This window comes from Salmo salar, chromosome ssa22 (genome assembly GCF_905237065.1).
Source record: "Salmo salar chromosome ssa22, Ssal_v3.1, whole genome shotgun sequence".
Classification (NCBI taxonomy): domain Eukaryota; kingdom Metazoa; phylum Chordata; class Actinopteri; order Salmoniformes; family Salmonidae; genus Salmo; species Salmo salar.
In genome coordinates this window covers 11248282-11267749 of record NC_059463.1, presented here as the reverse complement: position 1 = coordinate 11267749, position 19468 = coordinate 11248282, and the positions used below count along the sequence as shown (strand labels likewise).

The 19468-nt window shown below is 43.2% G+C and overlaps 1 protein-coding gene across 4 annotated transcripts in view; it reads right to left on the bottom strand.

The window, feature by feature from the left end:
* The window catches only part of LOC106582759 (semaphorin-3F), an 80407-nt gene extending 63802 nt beyond the window's left edge, over nt 1-16605 (bottom strand). For all 4 annotated transcript variants that reach the window (XM_014166156.2, XM_014166157.2, XM_014166158.2 and 1 more), the window contains exons 1-2: nt 16251-16605; nt 12037-12197 (exon numbers count right to left, since the gene is read on the bottom strand). In XM_014166156.2, coding sequence (XP_014021631.2) covers nt 12037-12151 — 115 coding nt within the window. In that variant the 5' untranslated portion in view covers nt 12152-12197; nt 16251-16605. The remainder of the gene's footprint in view (nt 1-12036; nt 12198-16250) is intronic.
* Between the last annotated feature and the right edge of the window lie 2863 nt (nt 16606-19468).

The window sequence follows — 19468 nt, the reverse complement described above, 5'->3', positions numbered from 1 at the left end:
ATCATGTGACCAGGAGGTCTTCACACTGGGGCAGTCCCACATCATGTGACCAGGAGGTCTTCACACTGGGGCAGTCCCACATCATGTGACCAGGAGGTCTTCACACTGGGGCAGTCCCACATCATGTATGCAGCTTCCAATATTTATTTGAGAACACAACAGACAAATTAGGATAGGAGCAAGTTTAAATTGGCTTTTCCGCAGAGTGAAATAAAATCTGTGAATTAATTTGTAGTGTATTAGTCGATGACTAACATTGGAACATTGGAATATTGTTCCAGACTCTTTTCCAGAATGTATTTTGTTAGTAGTCTTTAAAATCTATGTTCCATTTCGTAACTACTCCCATTGGTTTATGGAGGGTTTCTAGTAGTTTTCTTTATATAGATTGAACACAAAACCTCCACTTGTGTTCTGGCTACCTAATAACCCAGTGAGTGGATGGAATGAGAGTGGTTGATTCCACGGGATGTCATAAGTGCGCCTAGCGGTTCTTAACTGCAAATTAAAATAAAATGACGAACAAGGTAAATGATACATATTTTTAGGTCATGAAAGGATAATAAACTTTCATCATTCATTATGTTTGAAAGTTTATGAATTCCTTGTTCAGAACATTGTTTAAAAAGAATACGTTGTCTGGGTTTCTTGAGGAATCATTCATGTCTGGCTGGATAAACAGGGCCAGCAGGGCGAGAGAGAGGCGCCCTTGACCCCCCATCACTCCCGTCCCCTTAATTTCAGGCCTGGGGTCAGGGCCCGACCGCTAACCCCCAGAGAACTCCCACACACACAGGGGTCACATCTGGAGGCCCCACAGGGTGTCTGTGTCCTTGAGGAATCGACTTTTACACTTTCTCCTTCTCTATGTCTCTTTCTCATTTGATTTCTCTCTCTCTCACACACACACACACACACACACACACACACACACACACACACACACACACACACACACACACACACACACACACACACACACACACACACACACACACACACACACACACACACACACACACACACACACACACACACACACACACACACCAAACTTCAATCGCATTCCCAATATTGAATCTGTATGAATCCGTATGAGGGTTAAACTATCTCTGAAAATCCACATTTATCTTACCTAGCAGACCTCTGTCCTTGTATTTTTCAGACTCCATCTGTGTGCAGACACAACAACAAAAGCCAGGGGAAATAAGACCAATCCAGAGATTGCATTCCTTTTCCCTCTGAAGAGAGAGTCATTTGAACTCAGTTTGGTTTGTTTGAGAGGAGAAGTGACAGCAACGCTGCTATGGCAACCAAGCCAAAGTACTGTCACACTCCACCTCTGTTCCTGTTTCCAGACACGTGGCTCCATTTTTCTTTGTCCTCCTGAAAACAAGAGCTGAGTGAAGACACACACACACACACACACACACACACACACACACACACACACACACACACACACACACACACACACACACACTTGAGGAGATGAATATTCAAACACTCATCCTCCTCCATCACCTCCTCCTCTTTCTCTTGTCACTTTGAACGTTAAGAGAAACACTTCTCGAAATATCCATGATCATCTTTGTCTGTGCCTTCCAACTGCAAGTGCTCCCCTTATCCTCCATCCCTCGCCTTCCCCACTCCGCTGCTGTCAGACAGCATCTTAATATCAGGGGCTGTGGTTTACTCTAGAGCCTCTGCCTCCATACTCTTTCATTAGAAGCAAAGGATTTGCAAGGGTTCACCGAGGAGTTTCTTACATTCACAAGGAACAACGGCCAGAAGACCATTGACGCCTATCGTCAACGATCAGCTGCATGTGAAAACCAAACAGAAACCTAAACTAGGCCTAAGACATAACTCATGACTGAATGTTCAGCAATCGGAAAATTATGTTTTGAAAGGGGATAAAAAAAATGAAATTAGACAACATCATCGTTGCATCTACCACTGAGCCTATTTTTATCCCGTCTGTCACATTTCAACTGAGATAAAAAAGCCACAGCAGACATCAAGAGACATGAACACACACACACATTTAGACAAATGCATCAGAATGTGGCAGTCTCTCACCCCTGCTGAGTGTTGCCCCCCTTTGCACAGCATAGAGAGCGAAACAGAAGGACCATTTACCAAGCATGCCAAAGTGGCCCCATGTGAAGACAACTATGATCTACATGTGTTATTGCATTCTGAAGAAGCATTTCATGTGTTGGGAAAACTGAAACCCGCATTACGGGGAAACCATAAAAGCTGTATCCGATCTTGTTTTTCATGGTTGGTCAGAATTCGAATCAAAACATAATTCCGCAGATGCACACATGCATAGATAAACATGAAGTTTAAAACCATCAGGCTATTAACGTACACGCCCTATAGGGAGCGTAAATGTAATGGGGAGGAAAACTGTTGGAGGGTAAAAAATGTACAGTATGTGGGTGAAATAAAGAGAAAAAGAGTAAAGAAAGATTGAGGGTGAGAACGAGGAGAATATGGAAGAGTAGAGTGTGTGTATGTCAGTACTGTAAGTACTGACATAGGCAGACTCTGGTCCTGACAACTCTTGCATCTTCTCAAACTCACTCCACACCTCATTGTCAGTCTGTCTGTCTCTCTCCCTTCTGTCTGTCTCTCTCCTATCTGTCTGTTAGTCTGTATGGTTTAACAGTGCCTTCTCCACGTCATGCCACCTCAGTGCCCATTCCTCTCTGCAGCGTTTCCATAGACAGGCCACCGACGTTAGACTGGCCGCCGACGTTAGACTGGCCGCCGACGTTAGACTGGCTAACAAGCAGATCCCGGAGATAAGGGACTCTGTCCTTTCCCTGTACAGATTATGAATTCATTTGGATGGTGTGCCTTTATAACGCCATGGAGCGAGATTGCAGCGTGAATAACTATTTGGTAATGGCTCTGTCTCGTCACTGTCGCCTACTAACATGAAATACTCTGCTCACACTAGTATAAACTGCATCAGCCTGCCTGCTTTTCATTTGCTGTCCCTTCGCGTTGATTGAAGAATAGTTTTGAAGTGCTTCAAGTCTTTCTTTTTAAATCCATGACATCATTTGGAGGGGGGAGAGCCAGGGATTAATAGCTTGATGGTAGAAATATGCCAGCCATTATACAACGGGGCTGACATAAAACGACACAGAAAAGAACAGAGGAGATTACTTGGAAACAAACATCATTATGTTGTCAACCAGAATCACATGTATTTATTTTCCGTGCCATAGCACACAATATTTTGCCTACAGCAGGTTTTCAAAGTTGAGTTTGGTCTGCTTCGTGTTAAACATTTTGCCATGGAAAAAAATATACTACCAACCCTCCTCTCCCCCAGTGAAAGTCTGGTCACTTCAGAGACCTTGCGGCAGTCTCCCCTTTCCCCTTTGGAGCGTGCTAAAACAGGGTGCCCCAGCTGTGGGAAGCATGCTAGTCACTCCCCTTCCTCCCTCCCTCCCTCTGCCTCCCCTGCCAATCCCTTATCAACAAGCAACAAGAGAGGGTGTAAGGAGAGGAGGAGGAGGAGGAGGAGAGGAGGATACAGACAGAGAAACAGAGACATGAAGGACACTATATTTAGAGCTAGAGTTGTCACCTTCTGTTTTTCTTCCTTGAATAATCCCAGCTTGACAGCACGAATCCTGCGGAGCAGAGGTTGCTGGGATATACCACCCCATCATCTCCAGAGAGAAACACAGCCAGCGAGATAATCATGTTCTCTCCAGGCTTGCGTGCCACAGCCACCTCATATAATTCTGTTGAAGCAATTTTTCAAAGGCCTTAGCGATAAAAAGGCAGACGTGAAGCGGAGCCACGAGCCCGCTGACCGTAACAATGCCAATACACATTTCATGCACGGGAGTAGAAAACTGGCAACCCGGAGAACTCCACCCACCACCCACAATCTATAGATCCGTGGACAAGCACCGACCCGCTAGACCTAAACTATCAGACCACCCAAGCGACACGTGGGAACTGCAGTGACTTGGCTTCTCAGAGCCCACTCTGCCAACACGCAGCAAAGGCATGACTGCAGGTGCTTACATGTATCACAAATCTTCTATCAGCGACAGTGCTGTGCATCTTTTATCAAAGTTTGTGTACACACACATACACACACACCCGGCAGAGAGGAGCGAGGGAGAGGGAGGACGCAGATTAAATATGACACGGCAGCAGCAGATGTGCAGATCAAGGGGGTGGAATTGCTCAGTCACAGCAGGGAGAGGAGAGGAGAGCAGGCAGGCAGGCAGGGGCTTTGACATTACACGCCTGGACTGATGTACTAGCTATGTCAGCTGCCCCTTACATTGTATGTCTTACATAGCACACTCCATCCTTACCTAACAGCAGTGGCTCTCTGTGTCAGCTGGGTTAGGGGACTCCGTGCTATGGAGGTGGGAGGGTGCGCATAAATAGTCAGCAATGCAAATCATCAAGATATTTGCAGTCTCTTTTTATGCATTCTGCTAGGTCTATGTGATGTCATTCTGTCAGGTGTTGCCTGTACCTGGTCATGTGGTCAGATGTCCTGGAACCACAATCAACTTTAAGACAAGTTAATCAGTGACCTCTTAGGCAAAAAGCAGCCACCTCTACCGGCTTGCTATGAAAATGAAACGTTGAGTAATCGCGAGTAGCGGACATAACCGGGGACCCAGACACTGTTTCCCCGGTGATCATTATGCCTTTACAAAGTTTCATGTCTTCTAAGTGAACCTTTGTTTAAAAAAGGGAGAGGCAGCGGTCATTGAAGGAGTCAGTGGATATACCATAACTGATTGCAGTGGCAAGCAAGAAGCCTTGTACTGTACTGGAGGTTTTGATCCTGGTCTCATTGGGAGTGTTGCACCCTGAACCCGTGTCCGTGTCAGCATGTCGGTCTGGGGCCCAGGGCAGGTTTTGTTCTGCCTGGGAAGACTTGGGAAGGCTTGGCAAAGTCACCCTGGGTCTGTGCACTTGCTGTCTCTTGGCAGGTTAGCTGTGGATAAGCTTTCAGCGGCTCATTGATTGCTGAGGGCCTCTGTTCTGGTAAGGCTTGCTGGGGCACTTAGCTCTGGCTCCAGTGTCACACTTACAATTGACCCAAATAAATAGGAACCTTGGAGCCTGGGAGAGAGATGGAAGGAGATGGAGGGAGATAAACGCATGGGCATCTAACTCTCTCTGTTTCACTCTCGCACACACAGACACCCACCCACCCACCGACCAACTAACCCACACAAACACACACTCCCACCTCGTGTCCATTACATGGAGACCTGACTGCGGCCTTTTCTCCTCTCACTCTCTTGTCTTTCTTTCTTGGCTGGCCGTCTCTCTCTCTTTTAGACACTGACTGTGGGGTGGAAAGCTCAGCGCAAGGCTCTCAGACAGACAGAGCACAAATGGACTGCCATAATGCTCTCCCTTTCAGCAGACACGTCAGCAAGGGTATCAGACAACCCATACCGTGGCGAAACGAACCACAGGCAGGCGGAAAGCTTAGGAAGCACCTCCAGCAGGGAATTTAACCATGAATAGCTTTAACTCTCTTACCAGCCACAGTTGGCATAGCACTGTGTCTGCCCACGGTTCTTTTTTGATCTAATCTAAGAAATCTGAGCTATTGTCATCGCAGAGCCAGAGAGCAACAAAGAATGAAGTCTAAGTGAAGGTCACTGTGAGTAGCAGCCTAATTCACAGAATAGGGACGCGGACATATAGTCAGACATGATCTCTGTGTTAATATCGTCCACCCTGAGAGCACAGACAGGAGAGGTGCGCTAACACTGAGCTCTTTGTGCTACTGTGATAATTATGTAACCGTAATGTTATGTGATAGAGAAAGAGAAAGCGAGTGGGGAAAGAAAAAAGCCAGGGGAAGTTGAAATAAACTTGAGATTCTGTATGAGAAATAGTCCAATTATATGACTGTCTGGCCGTGCGTTCTCTCTCCCATTTCAAGTGTTGTTTTTTTTGCTCCCTCGCTCACTGGCAACTCTGTTTCCAGGTGTTTCACCCTGAACCAAAGGCAAAAGGAAAACAATGTTAAACACTTTCAAATGCGACTGAAGATTAGCGTAACAAGCTATTACTAGCTAATACGCTCACATTCTCTCAGGGTGTGGGGGCAGTTAGTTAAGCCCAAGTGTGACTGGATCCTGTTTTTGGGGGTCATGACCCCTGAGGAGCCCCACACCCTGAAATAGCACGTAATTATAGGGCTTGTTTGAGCATAAATAAGAAGCTAAAATCAGAAGCTTAAACCAGTCAGTCCTACTCACTCTTCACAAATAAAGATAGCAGAAGGTACACTTAATAAGGAATACAATGGTGGTGCTTTGTTTGTGTTGTAACATTGTATTACAACCTCTACCATCCACTTTGTCAGCAATTTACACCAGCCGGAAGGAAGTGAGGCAACGTCTATATATCTAGTATAGGTCTCAGCAATGTCTGTAAACACACTCTCTGTTCTTTGAAGACCTAAGTGCCCTCTTTATCTCATAACCATAAAATCTGTTGGCTAACCAGCCTGTAATGAGCACTGTGAAAATATGTTTAACTTGTATGTGAGCATGTATGTGTGTTTTTGTGTGTGTGACTGCATGAGGGAGAACTTTTTTCAACGGGGCTGTAGTGTATACAGTAGGTGTAGATGGTGTGCATGCCTGCCTGTTTGTGCATGTGCCAATGTTTTTTCTTCCCCTTTCAGCTTATACTGCTAAAGCAGTGTGGGAGATGATCGATGCTTACGAGTCCTGAGTGGACATTCCTTTACTCTGAGCCGCTGTTTGCTCTTCCCTTATCACAGGTGATAACTCAGAGCCCTGTACTGATTCTGACCCACTCATTGGTTGCTTTTATAGACCTCACTATTCTACAGACAACTGATAGGAACTTATAAAGAAAGCTCAGGCCTGATGGGGACTTAAGCATAAATTTGAAGATAAGGTAGACAGACAGATATTATTCAACAGAAACTAAAAATGATTTCTGAATCAAGAAAACTGAAAAGGAACTCAATACTCAGATGAGAATGTCAGTTGAATAAATACATACAAATGCACAGCTCAGAATGACAGAAAACTACATTCTAAAAAAACATGTGCAACAATTACCTAGAGCATTTAGATTTTTCCTAACCACTGTGCTGGGAATGAATCATAGTGAATCTGCTGTCATGTCACAATGGAGTTATGTGATGGCTGGCATGTGACGTGTCTCTCCCCTCTCTCCCCTCCGGGCCATCGTTTAGCATGTAAATCCTTAAAGCTTTCACTCATTCAGCAGAAAGCTTTCTCTCTCTCTCTCCACTGAGGAAAAAAACGACAGAAGATAAACTAGATCTATAACATTTCAATTAAAATAGAACCTCCATTTTGAACTGATGACAAAGGTGCATTAAATGGCAATGTGAACCAACATGACTTGAATGTGGATTCAACCAGGGTAGTTGCATTAACTGAAAAAAATGCCTCTTATATCTTAGACGCATCAGTCCAAGGTCTCTGTGAGATTGTCTGTAGCGCAGGTTCCCTGAATGAGTTGACTGATGATGAACATGCTCTCCAAGTAGCAGGAGCCTACAAGCACTCAAGTCATCATCCAAAGAAGGAAGTGTTTGTATATACACTGCTCAAAAAATAAAGGGAACACTAAAATAACACATCCTAGATCTGAATGAATTAAATAATCTTATTAAATACTTTTTTCTTTACATAGTTGAATGTGCTGACAACAAAATCACACAAAAATAATCAATGGAAATCCAATTTATCAACCCATGGAGGTCTGGATTTGGAGTCACACTCAAAATTAAAGTGGAAAACCACACTACAGGCTGATCCAACTTTAATGTAATGTCCTTAAAACAAGTCAAAATGAGGCTCAGTAGTGTGTGTGGCCTCCACGTGCCTGTAAGACCTCCCTACAACGCCTGGGCATGCTCCTGATGAGGTGGCGGATGGTCTCCTGAGGGATCTCCTCCCAGACCTGGACTAAAGCATCCGCCAACTCCTGGACAGTCTGTGGTGCAACGTGGCGTTGGTGGATGGAGCGAGACATGATGTCCCAGATGTGCTCAATTGGATTCAGGTCTGGGGAACGGTCCAGTCCATAGCATCAATGCCTTCCTCTTGTAGGAACTGCTGACACACTCCAGCCACATGAGGTCTAGCATTGTCTTGCATTAGGAGGAACCTAGGGCCAACCGCACCAGCATATGGTCTCACAAGGGGTCTGAGGATCTCATCTCGGTACCTAATGGCAGTCAGGCTACCTCTGGCGAGCACATGGAGGGCTGTGCGGCCCCCCAAAGAAATTCCACCCCACACAAGCTTTGATTTGGGAATTCTAAATTCCAACAGAACAAAGTGTATAAATCAATATCAAATATTTCAATGCCCTTGGACACGGGAAAAATGACCCACCGCCAAACCGGTCATGCTGGAGGATGTTGCAGGCAGCAGAACATTCTCCACGGCGTCTCCAGACTCTGTCACGTCTGTCACATGTGCTCAGTGTGAACCTGCTTTCATCTGTGAAGAGCACAGGGCACCAGTGGCGAATTTGCCAATCTTGGTGTTCTCTGGCAAATGCCAAACGTCCTGCACGGTGTTGGGCTGTAAGCACAACCCCCACCTGTGGACGTCGGGCCCTCATACCACCCTCATGGAGTCTGTTTCTGACCGTTTGAGCAGACACATGCACATCTGTGGCCTGCTGGAGGGCATTTTGCAGGGCTCTGGCAGTGCTCGTCCTGCTCCTCCTTGCACAAAGGCGGAGGTAGCGGTCCTGCTGCTGGGTTGTTGCCCTCCTACGGCCTCCTCCACGTCTCCTGATGTACTGGCCTGTCTCCTGGTAGCGCCTCCATGCTCTGGACACTACGCTGACAGACACAGCAAACCTTCTTGCCACAGCTCGCATTGATGTGCCATCCTGGATGAGCTGCACTACCTGAGCCACTTGTGTGGGTTGTAGACTCCGTCTCATGCTACCACTAGAGTGAAAGCACCGCCAGCATTCAAAAGTGACCAAAACATCAGCCAGGAAGCATAGGAACTGAGAAGTGGTCTGTGGTCACCACCTGCAGAACCACTCCTTTATTGGGGGTGTCTTGCTAATTGCCTATAATTTACACCTGTTGTCTATTCCATTTGCACAACAGCATGTGAAATTTACTGTCAACCAGTGTTGCTTCCTAAGTGGACAGTTTGATTTCACAGAAGTGTGATTGACTTGGAGTTACATTGTGTTGTTTAAGTGTTCCCTTTATTATTTTTTTGAGCAGTGTGTATGTATATATATATATATATATATATATATATACACACATGTATATATATGTATATATATATATATACAAACACAAAGTTCATGCAAATCAGAAAGTGTCTTTGTGTTGCAAGGCACCCACGTGCAGATTCAAAGCAATCAATAATGCCAGACATACTAAACGAACTCCCAAACTTGTTTTAGTTACTCTGTCTGACGGTCTGAGTCCTCCTCAGCAGATAGGGCTGGCCAAAGTCTAACCCCTCTGATGACCAGCACAAGGTCAACAGCAACTCAAACTCATCCAAGATTATGACATAATAACAACACAAAATTACATTAAAAAAAAAACTGGTTTAGAAAACAGTCAAAAACTGTCTACAAGTCTGATATTGAAATTTGAGGTGAAGGTTTTAACCTTAGTGTTTGGCAACAGACCAACCAGATTAAAGAAGACATATGGACCATCAGACCCCACTAGTGGTATTAGCCGGAAGCCACATTAATGCCACAGGTTAGCTTCTACATTTTGGCAACACAGTCCACAATGTATAACTGTTCCAATAGACAGAGATTGCCAGCATGAACTAGTGGGTGCAATAGGTTGTGTAAATCTTGGAGCGTTGAAAACAAAAAGCTTGTTAAAAACAGTTGGATGGTTATAAGGAGATTAGAGTTGCATTTTCAAGAGGTTGTTAAAATTCAGCCGAGCCCCCTTGGAAAGCTCCAAGGAATCTTGCCCCCCCCCATGTGTATGCTTTGTAAAATGTGTAGCTAATTATTTGGCTCACCAAGGTCCATAAAGGAATCAATATGGACACATTTAAAAGCAATTCCCCTTAGTGTGAGCCAAAACAACACAATTAGAAAATGTGCAGCTCATGTTCAATTCTAGTCACCGACAAAGTGAAGTTGCTCTGTCAAGCATATAGGGTAGTTCCATTTGATTTCAAATATTTTTTGACCGCACGCCTTTTGATTTGAACGAAACTTTCTATTCATTTTGGCCCATGGTAGAAGAGGTCAGAAAGTGACTTTTTGGACCTAAATGCCAAAACATTCAAGAGACATCGGTGCTCAAAGTTGACCCATTTTGCATACCCCACGATACCATGAGACATCCAAGTATTCATTACTGTGGCTCAGTTGGTAGAGCACGGTGTTTGCAACGCCAGGGTTATGGGTTTGATTCCCACAGGGGACCAGTACGGATTTTTTTTTTAAATGAAATGTATGCATTCACTACTGTAAGTTGCTCTGGATAAGAGCGTCTGCTAAACTGCTTCTTATTTATATTTAAATAGGTTTCCTATACAATATTGACAGTATAATTTAAAACAATTGATATCCCCATTCAAGTCGACATTCTCTGATGTGTGGGGTTCCAACAATCTTTGTGGCCCAATTTGACTTCAAATGTCAATTGTATAAGCATTTTAGTACATTTATTTTCCAAAATACGACACCCACCCTGTATTCAAGAGCATGCAAAATTATAAAATAGATAACGCTGTTTGTAAGCTTATAAATAATATCAAACTCGACCGTTAATCTTTTCCAGTGACTAAGACTTGGATGTCTCATGGTATGATGGGGAATGCAAAATGTGTCAACTTTGAGCACCTCGATATTTTGACATTCAGGTCCAAAAAGTTACTTTCTGACCACTTCTACTATGGGCAAATATGTATGGAAAGTTTTGTTCAAATCAAAAGGGATGCAGTCAAAAAGGGAATGAATTCAAATGGAACAACCCTATAGCTCTCTCAAAAACCAATAAATAACAAAAAAAGGAACTAATTTAAAGGAAATTGGAAAGAAATGACCATGTTGGAGCAGTGCGATTGTAAACTTGAAACCAGTGGGTTGTGAAAACCAACTTAATTAGAGAGTGAAAACCAACAAGTAAGCAAAAAGAAAGAGAGAGAGAAAGAGAGAAAAAGAGACAGAGAGAGACAGAGAGAGAGACAGAGAGAGAGAGAAAAAAAGAAAAAGAGAGAGAGAGAGAGAGAGAGAGAGAGAGAGAGAGAGAGAGAGAGAGAGAGAGACAGAGACAGAGACAGAGACAGAGACTCAGGTTGCCCAATTCCACATAACTCACAGACAAAAAAAAAGGTGCAGAATCTATTCTCTTTCTCCACATGCGGTGATGAGGATTTAAAGACATCTGGAGGTTTAGCGAGGCCTCTACTTTGAGCTCCACACCAGGGTTCACATCATGATTAGCCTTACATGCACACAGTGCAACGGGATTGATAAAGCATCAGAGATTATGGTACACCATAAAGGTCAATTTTCAAGGTACAGTTCACTACACAGACAGGGCCTCATGTGCCAATTTAAGTATTCATAATACACTGGGCTCTGCCAAGGGCAGACAAAGCGCTGTTGGAGGACTGTGGTAGTCAGTCAGATTAATGAAGATTTGGTCTCTGGCCCTGACCAGTAGGCACAAACAGCACTTCTTCTCTCCCCTGCTCATCTCTCTCGTCAACCTCCTCTCTCAGCAGACAATCAAGCTTCAGCCAGAGAGAGGTGGCTGGGCTCACACTGACACTACGGTGTGCCAAGCACGTAGCTGTCTGTAACGCCTTCCTAGTCCCCCCTAAACCCTACATTTCACCAAGAGGAAACACAAAGCTAGGATGAGCTGGGAAAATAAAAGCAACCACTAGAGCTCACATACAGGGAAATACTATCCACCTGTTTCAGAGTCACAGAGAACCACACCAACTAGGCAAGATATCTAAACGTGTGTCTTACCTTTGAAGGAGAGGAAAACCCGAGGGGCAGAGAGGGGCTCAATGGGCAGTGTGGGCAGTGCATGGGCCGAAAGGGCCAGCATGGTGGACAGCCACCACATTTTGTCCCACAGCATGGTCCCTCCGCTTCCAGGCACAGAAGAGGAGATAGAGTCCAGGTACCTGGGGAAATAGAGGGAGAGAGTGAGATGATGATCAGCTCTGTATCACACCCCCATACAACAACCTCCAACACACACACACACATGCCACCAGTTTTGGGGGTAATACTTTACAAAGTAACGTGTTACAGTAATAATATTACTTTTTGCGGTAATGAGTAATATAACGAAGTGCGGTTCCAATTTAAGTATTATATTACAGTTACTGATCATAGATAGGTCATCGTTACTTTTGTTATCATTCCCTTCCTTATACAGTTATTGATCCAAATAAATATCTGTGATGATGATTATTATTCCCACTCTGGGAATAACGTCTGCCTCATACCAGCGCGGGCCCATTGCCCTCACCAGTGCACAAACTCCATCTTCTCACAAATGATCTAGGCCCTACTTTTATGCCCACTGAACGAGTCTGTTGTCGAATACGGAGACATTTTACCCAGGCGCGCAGCACACTAGATATCCAACAGCTGACAATAACTACAATAACGGGCGCCGTTTACAAATAATAATATCCTATGAATAGGCTCTACTGTAATAATCAAATCAAAGTTTATTGATCGTGTACACAGATTTGCAGATGTTATCGCAGGTGCAGTGAAATGCCTGTAAAGAAATAACACACCAAAGAAATGAAGTACTGCAAAGTTGGCTAGGAGAAAGAAAAAGGGCGACCGTGTCTGTCGACGTCATCTTGTTGTAGGGATAGGCCTAGGTGGGTGAATTTACACACACTAGCATGGCTAGGTGGGCAGGACTGTTGGTAATTATGACGGGGCAATTTGTGACAAAATATCAAAAGAATCATATTATTAAACAGACTTTCCAAATGTTGGGTTTGTTGTAGACCCACTTCCTTACTGCTTAAATCAAAATTAAAAGTCCTGCACGTGCGCACCAGTGGCAGTCGTGATGTTTAAGATGAGGGAGGACGATTTTTTTTTTATGAGCATGGCCTTAATTCTATTAAACATATTAGATGACGGTCATTCATATACCATTCACCCAGCTCAATGTAACATCAATAGGTTTGGGCTACTACATGATATTCAAATTGTCCCTATCATGAGGTTGCTACAACCTAGCCTATGAATGAGAGAAAAATGTGAGTAATCAAGGTGACAGACAGTGACACATTCTGCCTTGATTACACCCTAGATCAGCTAGATGCAGGCAAGAGTGTGCAAGGCACATTCAAATGATTGACATAAAGAGCTGTTGTGTTGAACACTGTGCGATGTTTAACAGTGAGAATGGCAGAATGGTGAACTTACTAAATGAAATGAGAGGTTGACTGTGTGATATTTGGTTGCTTCTTGTGTAAATATTTTCTGTCTGGATTTTAATGATTTGTATGTCAAATACATATACTGCCTTGCACACTGCCTTGCAGTGCCTTGCACACTCTTGCCTGCATCTAGCTGAACTAGGGTGTAATCATTAGTCCAAGAGTTAGAAACGAGAGATTCTATTGGACAAATTCAGGTATGTTTATCCCTGTTTCAGAAAGGATTTTCAACAGAATCATCGGACTGAATAGACCCCTTATCACACGCAAGTACAGTTCACTTTCATAGCAGCCACATACAAACATCATGTAGAATTCCTTCTCGCAAGTTTTTCCTTTGCTTAGGGACTTCAGTCTCAACACATGTGTGACCTGGCGAAAAAAACTTTCCAAGCCAAACCTTCATATCATAACAACTAACTGCTACACACAGCCTACATCATTGTCACCATATTAGCTAACGTCATAGCTAGTCAACATACCTACTAGAACTAAGGCGTTAGTAAACCCGCGACAATCATGCAGTACAGTGTACAGTCAGCAAGCAGTTTAGCAATAAATGTATAAAACCAAAAACTTACCTTGACTTGGAAGAGTTCCAGTGTTGGCTAGCCATAGCCAGCTAGCTAACATAGCATCCCTCTCTTTTTAAGCCGGGTGTTTGAGTAGCTGCATTCGCTAGCTAAGTGAAAGTGAAAATGAAATCTCTCTTTCTCTCTCTCTCTCGCTCTTCCTTCATTTTTTATATACATTAATTTATCCAAAACTGTTCAACTATTGTCTTTCTCTATCTTTGAGTTAACTACTCACCACATGTTATATACTGCAGTGCTAGCTATCTGTAGTTTATGCTTTCAATACTAGATTCATTCTCTGATCCTGTGATTGGTTTGACAACATGTCATTTGATGCTGCAAGAGCTCTGATAGGTTGGAGGATGTCCTCCGGAAGTTGTCATAATTACTGTGTAAGTCTATGGAAGAAGGTGAGAACCACAAGCCTCCTAGGTTTTGTATTCAAGTCTATGTACACAGAGGAGGACGGAAACTAGCTGTCCTCCAGTTACACCATGGTGCTACCCCACAGAGTGCTGTTGAGGCTACTGTAGACCTTCATTGCAAAACAGTGTGTTTTAATCAATTACTGTGTTTGGTGAAATGTGAATATATTTAGTATAGTTTTATCTAAAAAGGATAGTTTTTTTATGTTTCACTATTTTTATTTTAATGAAATTCACTGAGGAGGATGGTCCTCCCCTTCCTCCTCTGAGGAACCTCCACTGACATGAACTATATGTGGACAAAAAAGGAAGAAGTTGTGGGGGACTTTTATTTTGACATGACCTAAGCAGAAAATAAGTGGGTGCACAACAGACCCACCTTTCGAAAGTCTGTTTAATAATATAATATGATGCTTTTGATATTTTGTCTCAAATTCCCCCTTCATAATGGCCAACCGTCCCGCCCACCAGTACAAGTTGAACTTCTGGCTTCGGAAGGACTCTTTTGTGCAACCCAATGCAATTGAAAGCACTGCTAGTGTACGTAAATACATCTGCAACCCTAAAACAAAACACCACATTAGTAAAGATAATTGAAATTTTGTGCTTGATTTATGGGGGTTGGAGCCCATAAAGGCTATTTAAATACTTCCTTTGGCCATCTATCACTGTTCTGTTCGTAAACGCTGGTCAACCGTGTGTGGGGTTAAAAGCTGCCATAAAAGGACGTTGGATCAAGTTCCGAATGAGAGCGACTGTCCATTTAAAAGCGCGTCTCTGCAGAAATATATATATAAATATTATTATTATATTTAACCGATATTTAACTAGGCAAGTCAGTTAAGAACAAATTCTTATTTACAATGACGGTCTCCACCGGCCAAACCCGGACGACGCTGGGCCAATTGTGCGCCGCCCTATGGGACTCCCAATCACGGCCGGTTGTGATACAGCCTGGATTTGAACCAGGGTGTCTGTAGTGACGCCTCTAGCACTATATATATTAACTCTTTTGTTTTTTGTTTTTACGCAGAGGCTTTTTGCAGCGGTGACAACAGAGATGGGCCACCGCTGCTTAATGAATATGAAGAAAACACTACACATTCCTTGTTTATTCGGGAATGGGGTTTAGGATATAATTAACTAGAATAACATTAAAAGTCTGTGCAATAGAAAATGATTTAGGCTACTCTTAAAAGATATTAGGCTGGCTATAAGTGGGAAAATGTTCCTGTAAAGCGAACAACAAACAGTCTTGACTGTTTGAAACCACACACAATTAGGAGCGCAGGCTTCTATAGCCTGTTGTTGGATGAAGAAACTTGAACGCTATAAAATGCTGGCTTTTTGTGACGCTCGTGAGAAGTAGCTGAAAAGACCATGCAAGAGCTCCTACAGCCGTTTCAAATGCAGAGGAATTATGGCTAATATCAAGCCATAGCCTACCGGATCTGAACGCTTATATTGTTCCTCATGCAGCCATACAGCAAAAAAAAACATAAATGTGAAGGCCTAATAATAATAAAAATAAACAAAGCATCATTACCTTATTATTTGGCTAAGTGGACTGAAAATAGTAATACATTATAGACAATAGGTCTAAATCACCAATTGTAGTTCGACTCAATTACTGGAGGCATTGTTTTGATAATAATCTCTTAGGATAATAAATAATTCAACACGGACATATGAGTCATGATTTGACTGAAAAACCTTATGCATGAAAACATTAGATCAATAAAGTAGCCTAGAGTTGTGCCTACCTGGTTATTATTGCCCGGTGGAAATTATGCCGATTCCAGTCATAAGAGTCATTTAGAAGGCAGATAACAAAATCCTACTAAATTCTCCTTCTCCGTCCCCAGTGTACGAATGAAGCCGCGGAGATCCTGCACGATTTCCCAGCAACAAAGCTATGGATCCAAATGAACTTGGCAATCACCTAAGCTTGCAATATTTGTCTCCTATTCTCTACTCTTGTCTCGGTCAATAGTGTACAATCCCACTTTGTTGTTCTCGTTAATATATGTTATTCCTTGCAATTGAGGAGTTGCTAAAGTTGACGCGGCGCACTACACCACGGACAGCTCTGTAGGCTACTGAAGGGGAGACGCATTGGCAGGTGAATACAGTGCGCTCGCCCGAAGTCTACATAGACACACACCCATGGGGCGGGAACTTACCTTAGCGGCAGACGCATCTGTACCGCCCCCCTGAAAATGATGTGCCTGTAAGACAATTGCAAGATTGCACATCAGCATCTAGAGCCCACAGGTAGAGTAGGCCTAACTTCAAAACTGGACGTTTCAGAATATTCATTTTACTTATACATAGCCACTAGACTTAGGCTATTTACTGTGTTGGTGATTTACATCAGATCACATCAGACATGAATCCATCCAGAGTATTGCAGTAATGTCTAGAGCTGCACTCGCAGCTTCCATGTGTTTGAAAATGTCTGCAATTTCCAGAGTCGGTCCTTGTGTCATTTTATTGTCACTCGCATATTCTCTGAAGTTTTGTCTGAGAAATATGCAAACGTCTGTGAAGTCGAGGAAGAGTGCCACTAAAGTGTACTGAGATGGGTGATGCAGAAAATGTAAGCCACATCCTGGAAAAAAATAAACGAAGCTGCTGGGGAGATGAGAAAAAAAACCTCCAATCTGTTTCAGAGGAAAGGGTTGCTGAGTTAATACACAACACAAAGGATTATCTAAGATTTGCTTCGGCTTTTGAGTAAAACCTCATGAAACCTCAACTGGAGCATAGATTTTTTTGAGATTTTGAGTTTGTTTTCATGGTGTCCTGCACACTGTTCTTTTCCATCAGTGAAGCAGATCCCACATTGTGTGTGTTACTGAGAGAAAGAGAGAGCATGCATGTGTGTGAAGGGGGAAGGGTTCTGATGACAGCAGTGGGATGCTTGGCCAGATTTGAGTAAACACACCTGATGCCAGATCAGCCCATTGTATACTTTCGACAGTCCAGCTGCCTAAGCAGAAAAGGGAGTGAGTTTGTGAGCCCTGACCTGACGGAGGATGGACTGTTATGTTTTGTGCCTAAAATGTGCTGTGTCTCATGCAGTGCTTTTTATTTGCAACACTCCCAACTTGCTTTCTAGGCTACCTGACAATGGGCAATGATGTTCTGATGGAGTTCTATTTAAGCAATAAGGCCCGAGGGGATGTGGTATATGGCCAATATACCACGGCTAAGGGCTGTTTTTATGTACAACACAACGCGGATTGCCTGGTTACAGCCCTTGCAAGTTGCCTTATTGCTATTATAAACTGGTTACCAATGTAATTAGAGAAGTCAAAATAAATGTTTTGTCATACCTGTGGTATATGGTCTGATATACCACGTCTGTCAGCCAATCAGCATTCAGGGCTCGAACCACCCAGTTTATAATGAGTGTTAGGTGGGAGCAGACAGCAGAGCCATATATACACAGTGCACAAAACATTATAAAACTACTTGTTTGGTATCCTGGATGCTGATTGGACAAGCAGCGTTCCAAGTCGTGCTGTATAGGCTGTCATAGACACCCCTATGCCTGCTAACAGTTACATATGAAAATTATCACTGTGCCTCCATTACAATATCATGTTGCTGTCTGAATCATCTCTTGTATTTATTTCAATTCACACATTATTTCCCCGTGCTTCCAGCCTAGCATTTAGTTTGGTACAGCAGGGTTAATATAAGCCTAGAAGTCTGCCTGTCCGACCTCGGAAACAATGTTTCACTTTTTAATTTTGATCTGTGTAGTACCATACAGTGGCGACTGGTCATTCAAGGCAGGTGGGGCAGAGACCCAGAAATTATAGATAAAACGTATCGGTGCTCATCGGCCATTGGACATAAACATTACACAACAAGTTGGAAATCTCAAATTCAACAATGGGTGGTTTTGAAGGAATCAGTGGCTAACTGCAAGCGTTGGAAAGCAATCAATAGCCTGCTATTCAGTGGAGTGGGTGTGTGGTCCAAGTCTGTGTTTAAGGCTCTCTTTTCCAAGTTTAAAATGATTAACATTCAACACGATGGGCCAGAAAAAGTTGAATACATTGGCCATGCTGTCAATCCAGCATGACTTCTGCCGTGTTCAAAAACAACTGGAAACTCGGAATTGGGAAATCTCAGACTTTAGCAAGTTCACGACAACTGGGAACTTTTTCCCAAGCTCCGACTGGGAAAATACATTTTGAACCGTCATCCAACTCGGAAATCCAAGTCGGGAACTCTGGTCTCTTTCTAGAGCTCCGACCTGAAGATAACTAGCGTTATGATTCGACCATGTTTTTTCCGAGTTCACAGTTGTCTTGAAAGCACTGTAAATCCAGAGAATGCCAGACTTTGATGACAAAGTTTGATGACAAAATTTGCCCGCAAAGGACCTCTGCACCTCCTTCCTGTTCAAGTGAGCACAGCACAACAAGCTGTGTCCAAAAACGTCTTGTATGCTGCTGCATAAATGATGTAATATGCCAGAGCGATATGTATACTGTAGCTAAGAAAGTAATACTAAGTGTATGTTGTGTAGTAAGCTGTTAGTAGCCCATGTGCCTCACCCTAATAATTTGGTTCCTTTCCCCCTCCTGACTTAGCCTACTGTTCTGACTTGGTGGTGCACATGTAGCCTATAGCCTGTTTTTGAGAAATGTCATCATCGAATATTGTAAGAGCTTTCATTGTCTGTTTATATGCCCCCTTTATTTATCCTACGGGCCTGACTTGGTGTACAGGGAGAATACTGTAAGAACGGCCCATGTTCTGAATTCGGTCGCTGTACATTTAAAAATTGCTGAAAAAATAGTTCTTTTGACTATGTCCATCCTAGCTCGCTCATTAAAGTCTTAATCAAAATTACGGATTGCCTCTTATCTGCTCATCGTTCCCTTATGCCATAATTTGTACATCTCAATTGTCAGTAGAAAACACATTTGTTTAAGCAAGTCAGACATGTCAGCAATGCTTT